Source organism: Mobula birostris, chromosome 4 (genome assembly GCF_030028105.1).
Source record: "Mobula birostris isolate sMobBir1 chromosome 4, sMobBir1.hap1, whole genome shotgun sequence".
Lineage (NCBI taxonomy): Eukaryota > Metazoa > Chordata > Chondrichthyes > Myliobatiformes > Myliobatidae > Mobula > Mobula birostris.
The window spans coordinates 110362912-110377272 of NC_092373.1; the positions used below are offsets into that span (position 1 = coordinate 110362912).

A 14361-nucleotide genomic window follows, 5' to 3' on the forward strand; every position below is an offset into this window, starting at 1 on the left:
AGCACTGATAATGACAACAACAATAACCATCTTTCATTGCGTAGCCTTTCTAACATATAAAACTTCCCAAGTCATAAAAACAAACAAAAAAATACTGGTCAGGCTCTGTGGAGAGAGAAGAACTGTTCCAGTTCAGTGCTCAACATCAGAGCTGGGGAAAGTTGGACATCAGGCAATCTTTAAATAGCTGAGAGGAGGGAGATGTGGAGACAACAAAGGTGACGTCTCTGAGGTGTGAATGATGCTGGTGCAGGTGCTATTTAAGGGAGAGCAGGGAAGGAATTAACTCTGCCTGGGGATGATGTAAATAATGGAAGATGAATGAGACTAGAGGAGTGAGACAGAGAATTGGTCCACAGATGCTGCCTGATGTATTGAGTATTTCCAATGGTTTAACAACAGCAGTAATGGAAGAACAGCCAGTTTGGAGTTTCAAAGTGCAGAAGTAAATGATAGGGCAGATGTGGGTGCAAGGAGGTGAAATGAGGGATTGGTAGGTAGGGTAGCTGATGAGGAATACAATGTGGTGTTAATATCCATAACTATGATCATTACTTTAGGAGGATCCACTTGAATTATGGGAACTGTGAATTATTCCAGTCCTTAAACACTTTAATACTGGTTTTAAAACTGCACAGAGTGTATGTCAACTCTGCTTCAGCCACTAAGACGTACGTACTGCCTGTTAGAAAACACAGAACGGATATAGCTTCATCCTTGCCCCATGTAATGCTTGGACTTGGGCTTATGTAGATAATGCAGCTCAAAAGAAGGAGTCCATTCTTAATAGTTAAGAAAAATGGTAAGCCATTTTATGCCTTCATCTTGGTTTCTAAATTAACATTAAAAATAAGTTGTTCTTTGAGATAATCTGTGCATCCCTTTAGTCAGGGCAATGTTCATGCTAAAGCATAGTGTGAATTGATTTTCTTTCCTTTACTGATTTTATTTAAATTCACTTTAGAACTTAAGTTGCAAACAAAAACACATCACAAGCGTGAGATTTACAAAGCTACAGAAGGGTATTTGTAGGCAATGGGGTGGCATGGCATGTTGGCAGAGTTTATAATGGAGTTCCAGTGCAATGAAAGCCAGTTCTGTCTGAAAGCTTTTAAGTAAAACGAATTGGCATATTTCAATGTCTTTTTATAGGGAAGTTGTTACCAAATGCTTTCAGCTGACAATTTCTCACTTAGAGAGGTGACAAAAAGAACAGCTAGACTAAAGCAGCAGCAGACTGCGTCCTGAATTTAGATGTGGATATCTAAGTCCGGAGAAGGAAAGAAAAGCTTTGTGTGGAGCAGATTGGATAAAGCTTCATAGTTTCTCCAGCCAGGTCAAGATATATTTGGGTGAAAATTGTTTTCCAGAATTGTGACTTGCTAATTTGTAAATGTTTTTATAGTATATATTTGCAGATTCATCTGAAATAAACATTTTTAAAATTGTGAAGTTCTTCATAAATTTATAAATTAATTACATAGTTTTAAGGTGACTGTTTTTAGAAACACAGAAAACCAACAACACAATACAGGCCCTTCGGCCTGTAAAGCTGTGCCGCACATGCCTTTACTTTAGAAATTACCTAGGGTTACCCATAGCCCTCTATTTTTCTAAGCTCCACGTACCTATTCAGGAGTCTCTTAAAAGATCCTATTGTATCTGTCTCCACCACCGTCGCCGGTAGCTCATTCCACACACTCACCACTCTGCATTTGAAAAGAAACTTACCCCTGACATCTCCTCTGTACCTACTTAAAACTGTGCCCCCTTGCACTAGCCATTGGCTTATAGTGATTCTGTTATTCTGCAGGGCTTACACCTACTGGAAAAATAAGAAGCGTAAAGTCTTGGTGTGGTGGATCTGCTGATCACAGATCAGCAACTTGGTTTGAAAACCTCACTTTTCCATTGAGGTTAAACTGGCTGTCAATAAAAGTTCAAAAAGTAAATTTTATTATCAGAGTTCATATTTGTCACCAGGTACAACCCTGAGATTCATTTCCTGCGGGCATACTCAGCAAATCTATAGAATAGTAACTATAACAGGATCAATGAAAGATCAGCCAGAGTGTAGTAGTAGGCAGCCATCGGTCCCAGGGGATGATGGGTTTGTGCCTCTGGTGGACTGTGTCCTCTCCAGGGGGCAAGCCTGGGCAGGAAGATTTGAAGAAGCGGCTGTTGCCCATACAGTGGGTTCCCCCTCTCCTTGTTACTGATGTAGTCCAAGGGAAGGGCAAGTGGCGATACAGCCTGGCACCAGTGTCATCGCAGGTGTTGCCAGAGTGAAGTTGTAAACAACATCAAACTGCCTTAAGGACCCCGGCTCTTGATTTCTTCCTCAGGGTTTACTGAAGCCTTTTCTGTGGGTGAGTATGGTCGCAAGGCAGCGGAGGTTTAAAATCAAAGTTTTCCATCTCCGAGACAGGCAGCCCGAAGGCTGATGAGCTCCACCTGCCTGAAGCAACTGGATTTGAGGCGCTGGCAGCCCCCCTTTGCCACTTCTCCTGTCAGTAGAAACAGTTCCGCCGGGTCTAGTAGCTAAGCCACACGTAAAGGCCAAGCGTTGGACTTGGTTGTCAGAGGCTGCTAGAGTTACACGCCATTTGGAGCACTTTATAGGTCGTGGCAGCTTATCCCCACTACCACCCCCAGCTATGACAACCTTAGGAACTAAATAGACTATAGAAGACAACAAACTATGCAAATATAAATAAATGGCAGTAAATAATGAGAACATGAGATAATGAGATGGCGTCCTTAAAGTGAGATCATTGGTTGTGGGAACATCTCAATGGATGGGCAAGTGAATGCAGTTATCCTCTTTTGTTCAAGAGCCTGATGGTTGAGGGGTAGTAATTATTCGTGAACCTGGTGGTGCGAGTCCTGAGGTTCTTGTACCTTCTACCTGATGGCAGCGGCGAGAAAAGAGCGTGGGCTGGGTAGTGAGGATCTTTACTGGCATTAGTTTCATGTTACTGATGAAAACCATTTGACTTCCCTGTTAATTGTAGATGGCAGCATATACAGTACTTTGAAACATTTTCAAAGAGACTTTTATTTCTTCTTTTCCTTGAGAAAGTAAACTTGTTACACGTTTTTGGCTCTGATTTTACCCCATCATTACCCCAGTATTTGAGAATTTATTGCTCAGTCCCTATTAGCAAAATGTGTTACTGAGGGTAGGTGAATGAATTCCTCAGAATTCTTTGCCATCTCTATCTACCTCTGGCTGTTTTAAGCAGGTATTGAGCAGGTGTTTACAGCAGGATGAGCTGTTACATGCTCACTTGTTTCCAAGCATCACTTAGACTGACATTGAGTGAACTAGTTGTTTTATTCGTCCTGTTACCTGAAGTTCAGGCAAAGCCTATGGCAGTGAAGGGTAAAAAAGATGCTCCTGTATTTGGACAAAGTATTTTATTTTCCCTTTGTAAAATTGCAAATGGTTCTCAAGTGCCTGAGGGCTACAGGTCTTTTATAAAATGCTCATGCACCTTGTCTGCCTTGCAGGAGAGCCGGAATTTAAATATGTTGGCAACATGCATGGGAACGAGGCGGTGGGAAGAGAGCTGCTTGTCTTCTTGGCTCAGTATCTGTGCAACGAATACCAGAAAGGAAATGAAACCATTGTCAGACTGATTCACAGCACGCGGATTCACATCATGCCCTCCATGAATCCTGACGGGTTTGAGAAGGCATATTCACAGGTAAGTCAGGGCCACATACTCCAGCGCCTGAGATAATGGCTCCTCTGTCTGCAGTATTTCTAGCAAAACCGAGATAACCTGCTTTTGAAGCATTTAGGTTTGAAGCAATGTTGAAAGTGCATCTGATACCAAAATATATTTCTTTTCACTCTGCTGAAGGCATTGTCAAACTGAAGTTCAAAGTGAATATATTATCAAGGTACATCTATGTCACAACGTACAATCCTGAGATACATTTTCTTGTGGGTATACTCAATAAATTCCTAGAATAGTAACTATAACAGAATCAATGACAGACAGCAAACTGAACTGGAGTTGAGCAATATTCCTTTCACCACATGTAAGTTTACACAGTGACATTCAACAAGCTATTCGAATGTGCATGTAGTCATTGCCAAGGTTGGTCATTTTCACATCTGATCCATTTTCTAGCAGGGTTCTAAGAAGAGCCTTTGCAACCCAGACCAGAAATGGCAATGGCAGGTGTAGAGCCACTAGCCTGAAATCAGCAACTCATTATAGACAGAATGTGGGTCCTTTGTTGCCTGTCTTCTGTGTCAGTGGCCTGCATGGTAATGTGGCTAACTGGATCATCAAATTTGCAAATGACACCATGGTTGGGGGTGTAGTGGACAGTGACCCAGATTCAGTTCTCACTGCTGTCTGTAAGGAGTTTGTGTGTTCTTCTCGTGACCATGTGGGTTTCCTCCCAGAGTTGAAAGGTGTACTGGTCGTTGTAAATTGTCCTGTGATTAGGCTGGGGTTAAATTGGCATCACTGGGCAGTGTAGCTTGACAGGCCGAAAAGGCTTACTCCACACTGTATCTCCATAAAGGAAAAAAATAATCAACTACTTTTACCTGCAGGGGCAAAATGTCAGCACCAATATTTTTAATATTGATTGTGTATATAATCTTTGTTTTATTTGATTCTTCTACTTTGTGCTTAAAGGTACACTGAGATGAATAACAGCCAGAGTGATACCATTAATGAGTGTCCCTGGGTTTGCAAACTTCTCTTTATCTGTAATCTCTTGAAGGAGGCTAGCATGGGTGGGAAGTTGGGTTTTAACGTTCAGTCCTAATTGCTGTTGAAAAGATTGAGAAGCTAAAAAGAAGGGAAGCCTTGCTGACCCATTGTAGTGTTGTGGTATAGAAACTACCACTGTGCTGCCGTGAGAACAGCTCCACTGCTGTAAATAGACCTGTTAGACCTGTTCCATGTCTGGAGGCACAAGATATGCAGGTATCTGACTACCCGAGGGTAGCGTGCGTGCGTGTGTGTGTGTGTGTGTGTGTGTGTGTATATATATATATATATATATATATATATCTGGTTTGTCACAAGACTTATACAGCATAAATTAATACAACTCGTTTTCCACCAGTTATCAAGTGTCCATTTACACAAATCCCATTCTATTGCCACTGCTGACCATAGACTGTATCACTAATCTATGAGATAGGAGTGATTTAGGATGCCCATTTAAACAACCAACTACACCATGTTTTCTGGGATGAGGAAGGAAACCATAGTACCCAGGGAACTCGTAGTCAGAGGGAGAACATGCAAATTCCACACAGACAGCATAAAAGATCAGATTGAACTCAGCTTGCTGGAACTGGAATGTTACAATTCCACTAGCCATTGTGTGTGTGTGTGTGTGTGTAAGAATGCTCATCTGTATAGCTTGTGTGGAAGTGCAGAGAGAACTTTGTGTTACCTGTACATTCTTGACCTAATGTGGCAAGGTTGGCATCATAAAGAACAGCATATTCCCTGAGTCAAAGCAGAAAATACTGGAAACACTCAGCAGATCAATGATCTACTGTGGAAAGTGAAATGAAGTTTATATTTCTGATTGAAGTTCCATTGACAGACGTTGCCTAAATGTTAAAACTGTTCCTGTTTCCACAGATATTACCCGATCTGCTGAGTGTTTCCAGAATTTTATTTTTGTTTCAGATTTCCAGCATCTGCAACTTTTTGGCTATCACTTTACTCCTGAGTAGATGTGAGGCATGTGGAAGGAACTAGCAGATCAGCATTGCCAGTTGTACACATTCACTTCAATCAGCCAAACAGGAACTTAAAATCCTGCAACTCACTCAAAATGCTGGGGGAACTCAGTAGGTCAGGCAGCACTCTGCAAATATCCTTGTGTTAGATTGGATTCTGGCACCATCTTGTGGACAGAAAAATATAATCCTGATAAAATACAAAGATTCAAAGTATACTTGTTATCAAAATGTGGATGCAGTCTACAGTCCAGAGATTTGTCTTCCCACAGACAGCCATGAAACAAAGAAAACCATTCAAAAAAAAATCAAACACCCAAAGTGCAGAAAAAGAACAAATCATGCAAACGGCAAAAAAAAACAAGCAAAAAGCAGAATATAAACACCAGACCACATGGTTATCTAGAATCCGTGCTGAGTCCTGCTCAGTTCAGTTTAACTCAGTGTTGTACCTTTGTTGTCTGCAGGACACTGAACCGGTCTGTCTCAATCAAAATTGCACAGAAATAGTAGCAAACAAAGGAGTGACCAGAAACACAAAATATGAATTACAGAGTTCAAACCACAGACCGAAGGCATCAATGATACATTAGAATGGGAGGATATTTGACTGTTTATTAATAGATATACTGTAATTATTGCCTCTTATCAACGAGGGAATTTATTATGTAGACTGCTTTGAGATGCTCGTTGTAATGAGAAATATAAATCCAATTACCTTCCTCTTTATTTCCTAACATCTGCGTAGAGATCTGACCAAATGCAGATAAGTAGGACTAATGTGATTAGTTGTAGATAGGTACAATGGACATGCTGGTTGAAGGGCTTGTTTCTATGTCGTATGACTTTGATTCTTAATCATTCAAGTGTGTGTGTGTGGGCACGCGCGTGCGTGTGCATCAGGGAGTTGTAAATGCATGATGCAATGTGGCAAAAAAAATTCCCAAATCCAAAATCCTAGAGTAGTTTCAAGCTTGCCTCCTCCAGTCTAATTCTAGTACAGTGGAATGATTAAGTTGTCTTTTAAGCTCTAATTCTTTCCAATAGCATATGTTTGCTTCTGATTTAGGTTTGTAATTTCTTCTTTGAGGAAATTTCTTCTAATTTAGAATCAGAATCAGGTTTAATATCATTGGAATAAGTCATGAAATTTGTTGATCTTGTCTGAGAGGCAGATGTTTCCTATTGCTATTTGGACAACTGGGCAAACCTGCCTTGCCATTGTTACCATGGCCCTTTGCTCATGTACAATGATTGTAGGGAAGTGTATGGTCATGCAGTTTGGTAGAAGGAATGAAGGTGCAGACTGCCTTCCAAATGGGGAGCAAATTCAGAAATCACAGGTGCAAAGGGGCTTGGGAGTCCTCGTGCAGGATTCCCCGAAGGTTAACATGCAGGTTGAGTCAGTGGTAAGGAATGCAAATGCAATATTAACATTCATTTTAAGGGTAGAATATAAAAGCAAGGGTGCAATGATGAGACTATATATGGCATTGGTCGACTACACATGGGGAATTGTGATCTAAGCCCTTGTCTAAGAAAGGATGTGCTGGCATTGGAGAGGTTTCAGAGGTGGTTCACAAGAGTGATTGTGGGAATGAAAGGGTCAACACATTCGATTGCTCTGGGCCTGTACTCACTGGAGTTCAGAACATTGGGGGTGGGGGCAGGGATCTCACTGAAATCTATTGAATATTGAAAAACCTAGATCGAGTGAACATGGGGTAGTCGAGTTCCAGAGGGCACAGCCACAGTATAGAAGGACGTTCCTTTAGAACAGAGATGAGGAGGAATTTCTTTGGCTAGAGGGTGGTGAATCTGTGGAATTCATTGCCACAGATGGCTGCAGAGGCCAAGTCTTTGGGTGTATTTAAAGCAGAGGTTGATAGGCCTTGATCAGTAAGGGTGGCAAAGGTTACGGAGAGAAGGCCGAAGAAAGGGATTGAGAGGGACAATAAATCAGCCGCGATGAAAAGACAGAGCAGGCTCGATGGTTTGAATAGCCTAATGCTGCTCCAACAATGTCTTGTTGTATTTGTAGTCTTGTGTTGTTTACCCCTGCTTTTCTCTTCTAGACCGATGTGAAGGACTGGTTCGTGGGCCGCAGTAATACGCAAGGAATAGACCTGAACAGAAATTTCCCTGATCTTGACAGGATAGTTTACATCTATGAACAGGAAGGAGGCCCCAACAACCATCTTCTGAAAAACATGAAGCTTTCTGTGGACAGAAACACAAAGGTAAGGGTTATCGACAGGTTCCTGAGTCAAAACAGCATAATTCTCTGTTACTGAGTAACTGCACTCTGTTCACAGACAAAGTAGATCTAATAACTCCAAAAGCAGCTCATGACCAGGTGCCACTTGTGGCCAGCTCTGTTTCTGAACTTGTAGACCATTGGAGCCTTGTCAATACTTTCAGGAAAACCGTATACAAGTTTCTATTTGCCTGATCCATTCTGGCTTGTGTTCCTTCTACCTATTTGGACATGTGTTTTTGAAGAGTATTCTCTTGCAAGTATTTTTGCTATGCTCTGAAATTGTGGGTTCCATAAGACATGGGAGCAGAATTAGGCCATTTGGCCCATCAAGTCTGCTCCCTTGTTCAATCATGGCTGATTCTTTTTTTTTCTCCTCCAGTTCCCGACCTTCTCCCTGTAACCTTTGATACCATGTCCAATCAAGAACCTATCAATCTCTGCCTTAAATACACCCAACGGCCTGGCCTCCATAAATGCATATGGCAACAAATTCCGTAAATTCCCCACCCTTTGGCTAAGGAAAGTTCTCTGCATCTCTGTTTTGAAAGGGCGCTCCCCTATCCTGAGGCTGTGCCCTCTTGTCCTAGACTCTCCCACCATAGGAAACATCCTTTCCACATCTACTCTGCCTAGGCCTTTCAACATTTGAAAGGTTTCAATGAGATTCCCCTCATCCTTCTGAATATATTGTTTGATTAAGTTCTAGTGTGGCCTGGTGCTTTTCAAGCTAGTAAGGATCAATAACACCCAAGTCCTCCTTTACCCTCAGTCAGTAAATGCTTATCATGGCTTCAGTAGCTGTAGCTTGGCTTTCTGGCACCTTAATGCACAGGCTACTATATCTATTATAAGAACTGAAGTGAAAGGACCGTTTTACTCTGGGGAGGGGTAGGTGGGGTTTGGAACTATCAATAATGGAACCTATAGATGTCTTGTAACTCCAAAAACTAATTGAAAGAAAATCACGGGAGCCCGGAAATTGTGTCTACTTTGTTTTACTTCAGTGAGGCGCTCTAATATTATGATGTAGCGTAATGATGTAGGCCGTTCATGTACTTGTACATATATTCTGCAATGAATTATGTAAACAACAAAGGATGCTTCATCAAACAATATATTTACAATATTACTTAAATATTACTGAAATATTAAGTACAAACTGCTTTGCTATAAGCTTCAACTCAATATAGAATGCGTCTCAATACACAGTATACTATATAATACAACTACCACATAGACATCCTCAGCATTGTAAAATATAAATTCCCCCATCCTCAGCATTGTAAAATATAAATTCCCCCATTCATGCCTGAAGATTTAATCGCTGTGGAGAATTTCTTACTCTTTTGGGATATAGTCTTTCCTGACAAGGTTGATGGGTGGAGGTCACTCTGCACAGACTCGTGGCTGTGAAACAATCTCAGGTTCTGGGGTCTCCTTCATGCTGGTTGTGGGAGTTGACTCTGGGACTGCAGGAAATGCTGGCACCCTGAACAGTGCATGGCAAACTACTCAATCTGCTGATCTATCCCAGGCCTCCAGGCAAAGTTTTGAACTAACAATTCCATTTTGACCATGCCTCAATGACTGGTATGTAGCTCCTCCAACACTTTGGCTCTCGGCTTGGATGGTACAATAGTTCTCAATCTCCACATAAAGCAACATCTGTCAAGGGTGAGTTTATCCAAGCACAAGTAAAAATGAGGGAACTATGCTTATTAATCAAATAATCATCATTCTGCTAGAAATTGAGGCATAGATTGCGAAGACAAACTGATAATGTTAAACTTGTGTGAATCCTTGATTAAACTTCACTTAGAAAAATGAACTTTTCCAGTTCTTGTGTCTGCTAAGATAAACACCAAATATGATTCTTAGCTTTAGTTCAGAGCAGAACTCAAAGAAAATGAGACTCTTTAAACGAAGATGGGATCTGATTGAAGTGTTCGAAGTTCAGAAAAATTTCTCAGATAAATACAAAATGAGAAATGTGGTAACCAGTTCGCATAGAGTACAGACAATAAAGAAAAGACCAAGGAGTTGGGTAGAAGAGGGTGGGAAGGAGAAGGGAATTTCTTTATGGTTATGTTATAGAGCACTATTTTAGAGATGGCAATTGAATATTTGAAAAGTAAAACTTTGGGAGAGTCCAGGTAAACAATAGACAGTGGACACGTGTGATCATGTGAAACAGACAGTTTCCTCTGTGCTGAAACCCCATTGTTATTTGTTCCATGGTTTCAATCTGTTACCTTTCTCCAGTGCCTAAAACTGGACAGGGTTAATGACATTTTTGGGATCACTCCAATGGGTGGTGATTTGGAAGAGCTGTTATAAGATGTATCTGATGAAATGGGAATTGTGGAACTTTGGTATTTGGTAATATTCAGAATATATTTATCAAATGGTTCCGTCTGCCAGTCTTATGTGAAACAGACTCTATGCCAACTGGTACCTATCACCTTCCTCATCAGATTCCGGTATCTGCAGCTTCCGTCTCTCCACTTATCACTTTCCAGCCCCTGTCTCTACTTCCACCTTCCCTCTCTGCACTTGGTTCCATTGCCCTGTTTTTCTGTATTCCTATCTATCTGTTAACGTCACCTCCCAGTTGTCTGTTAACGTCACCCACCCCTTCCTCTACCAGGGTGCATCTGCACATTACCTCCCTCCTCACTTGTTCCTACTTATTGCTTGGCAGCTCCTGCCTCACGCCTCCCTCTCAACTTTTTATACAGACTATCTTCTCCCTACACCCCTCTCTACTCTCTCGGTCCTGATGCAAGGTCTCAGCCTAAAGTGTCAACCATTCTCTTTGCCTCCACAGATATTGCCCGACCCTCTGACTTCCTCCGGCAGTTTATCTTTTTACATCCTAAATTTGTATTTGTCTTTTCAATGAACAACTCTTACTGGTTTAACGGTAGCCCTGCAGCTTGTAAATGTACTCTGACTTATTCAGTGAAGGAGTTTTGCCACATGATGGGCTGTTTCCTCTGCTAGTAGATATCACTCTTCAGGTTGTCTGGTTGGTCCCTCCGTGCATGTTCATGTTGTCTAAAACCTTTCAAACAGACCCTTCATTGGTTCATCCAGAATGAATATGATGAACACAAAACCACTGTTCAACTATTCTAAGTAACCACAAATAGTCAATGTCTTGTGATAGATTTTGGGTTATTTACAGTCTTGAGGTTGCTTGGATATTGTTTGTAATAACCAGACAACATGGCAGTCTATTTTGCTCCTTCTGTGGAAACTGGGCCTTCCGTCAGTGGCATTGTGCTCTCACGTGGTGCTTCTGCCGGTCTGTGTGTACCCAGTGGGTTTATGAAAGTTAATTTGCTGCACTTAATGAGCAGCAGTTGGGAAAATCAAAACTAACGCAACGTGCTTGATGAGAAAGTGTCTGTGGGTTACTGCTTGTATTGTGGTAACTTGCTCATGGAACATAATGTTCTGTCTTTATTTCTGGCTTTAGGCTACACAGGTCAATAGTGCGTGATTTACAAATTAACTAGTTGTACTGTTGATGAATGCACATGTCTGGAAAGAGACTTTGCCCTGCAGTTTTATGATAATCTTTGACGTGATGTTATTGAGGGTTGTGTCTATGGAGCTAACCATGTATTTGAATTTACTCCTGCAAATCCAGTAGGTGGGGTGTTTGCACTTTGTTGAAACTCCAGATGCATTTAATCTGCACCTCTACAAACATTGGATTGGTACAGAAATGACTAATGTGGCTCCTGAACAAGGTTGACAAATGCATTTGAAAAGTGCTTTTAAAACAAAGAAAAGGTTTTGCGCAGTGTTGTAGTCAAAAGCTGGCAGGCAACATTGTGCAACATAACTCACCACTCACACCCCTCCTCACATCGAAGTGGAAACTGCAGCCAGTTTCAAATGCCTAACAGTGCACATCTGTTGCTTCCAGAGCACATCCTCCACAATCAAGACAGCTCCCCAACACCTCCGCTTTCTGAGGAGGCTGAAGTGAGCTGGTCTATGCACATAAGTACTTACCACCTTCTACAGTTGTGCAGTGTTGAGCAGCCTAACCTGCTGTGTCTCTGAAACAGTGCTGCAGTTTTAAAATTTATTTTACATTTATTATGTTTTTTCTTTTTTTTCCCCATTGTGTTCTTTATGTTTATTGTGTTTATTTATGCTGTATTGGATCTAGAGTAATAATAATCTCATTCTCCTTTACACCTGTGCACTAAAGTGTGACAGTAAGTGATTTTGGATCTTGAATAAGACTCTACAGATCCTGTACTGTGGAGGAACCCCGTGTCAGGCAGCATCTGTGGAGGCAGAGGGATGACTGGTGTTTCAGTTTAAGACCCTGCGTCAGGGCTCAGAGTGTAGAGAGGAGATATCAGTATAACGAGGTGAGGGAGGGGATAGACAGGGGGGTTAGTAGGCGAGAGTTGGAACCAGGTGAACCAACTTCTAGTGCCCTCCCCTCTCTACACCATCAGTGATGGTACAGGGTCTCGAACATCCACCTACTTCCACAGATACTGCTTGACCCACTGAGTTTCTCCAGCAGTTTCTGTTTTCTTTTGCAACAGGCAGCTTTGTGAACCTAAGTAAATGGAATTGCAAGCAGGAAATCACTGGGTTAGGAAATAATAAAACCAAAATCGGGTACTGCTTGAAATTGTATAAAGATTTTGAGCAACAAATCCAAACTCTTTGTACTTAATGCCTTGGGTACAAAAGTCTTGATGTCCAAGTTCATGGTGGGCATGAACATACTCTACATGCCAAGATCTATTGTAATTGTCTGAAGCATGAAAAATATTATTTCTGCAGCTTGCTCCTGAGACGAAAGCTGTAATTTACTGGATCATGGACATTCCATTTGTGCTGTCTGCAAATCTTCACGGTGGTGATGTTGTAGCAAATTATCCTTATGATGAGACTCGAACAGGTAAGCATGAACTCCGTTAAAAAATAAAGTTGACACATACACTAAGCATAAAATGAAAGCAGAGTACAGGCACTGTGTTACTTTTTGGTTAGCATTGTTATGATCAGGTTCAAGACTGAACATGGTGGATACAAAAAGGCAAGATAGGAGGCAGAAGTCCAGTTGTGGTTTTGCAGGGCAGTAAGTAAGCTAACCCATTATGGGTGTGGGGAAGCTCCAGCATAATTATCTACTTCAATGCAAATTTCCTTCTCTGGCCAAATATAAAGTTGATGTGTAAACAATTTTACAGTACCTATAAATTAATTTGTTTTTCATTTGGTTAAAGTTGCGTTTTTTGAAATAACCTTTTCAAATATCTAGCAACACACATAAAAATTGCTGGTGAACACAGCAGGCCGGGGTAGCATCTATAGAAAGAGATACAGTTGACGTTTCGGGCTGAGACCCTTCGTCAGGACTAACTGAAAGAAGAGATAGTAAGAGATTTGAAAGGGGGAGGGGGAGATCAGAACTGATAGGAGAAGACAGGAGGGGGAGGGATGGAGCTCAGGGCTGGAAAGTTGATTGGAAAAGGGATATGAGAGGATCATGGGACTGGAAGCCTAGGGAGAAAGAAGGTGGGGCGGGGGGAGCCCAGAGGATGGGCAAGGAATATAGCGAGAGGGACAGAGGAAGAAAAAGGAGAGAGAAAAATAATTAATAATAATAAAAAATAAGTAACAGATGGGGTACGAAGGGGAGGTGGGGCATTAACGAAAGTTAGAGAAGTCAATGTTCATGCCATCTGGTTGGAGGCTACTCAGACAGAATATAAGGTGTTGTACCTCCAACCTGAGTGTGGCTTCATCTTTACAGTAGAGGAGGCTGTGGATAGACATATCAGAATGGGAATGGGACGTGGAATTAAAATGAGTGGCCACTGGGAGATCCTGCTTTCTCTGGCGGACAGAGCGTAGGTGTTCAGTGAAACGGTCTCCCAGTTTGCGTCGGGTCTCGCCAATATATAGAAGGCCACATTGGGAGCACCGGACGCAGTATATCACCCCAGCCGACTCACAGGTGAAGTGTCGCCTCACCTGGAAGGACTGTCTGGGGCCCTGAATAGTGGTGAGGGAGGAAGTGTAAGGGCATATGTAGCACTTGTTCTGCTTACAAGAATAAGTGCCAGGAGGGAGATCGGTGGGGAGGGATGGGGGGGACGAATGGACAAGAGAGTCGTGTAGAGAGCGATCCATGTGGAAAGTGGGGGGGGAGGGAAAGATGTACTTGGTGGTGGGATCCTGTTGGAGGTGGCGGAAGTTACGGAGAATAATATGTTGGACTCGGAGGCTGGTGGGGTGGTAGGTGAGGACAAGAGGAACCCTATTCCTAGTGGGGTGTCAGGAGGATGGGGTGAGAGCAGATGTGCGTGAAATGGGAGAGATACGTTTG

At 42.0% G+C, this 14361-nt stretch overlaps 1 protein-coding gene across 1 annotated transcript in view; it reads left to right on the top strand.

Annotated features, from left to right (window-relative positions):
- Positions 1 to 14361, top strand: part of cpe (carboxypeptidase E) — a 145230-nt gene that overhangs the window by 36274 nt on the left and 94595 nt on the right. Inside the window, exons 2-4 of the mRNA XM_072254684.1 lie at positions 3514 to 3710; positions 7804 to 7968; positions 12810 to 12927. Coding sequence (XP_072110785.1) covers positions 3514 to 3710; positions 7804 to 7968; positions 12810 to 12927 — 480 coding nt within the window. The remainder of the gene's footprint in view (positions 1 to 3513; positions 3711 to 7803; positions 7969 to 12809; positions 12928 to 14361) is intronic.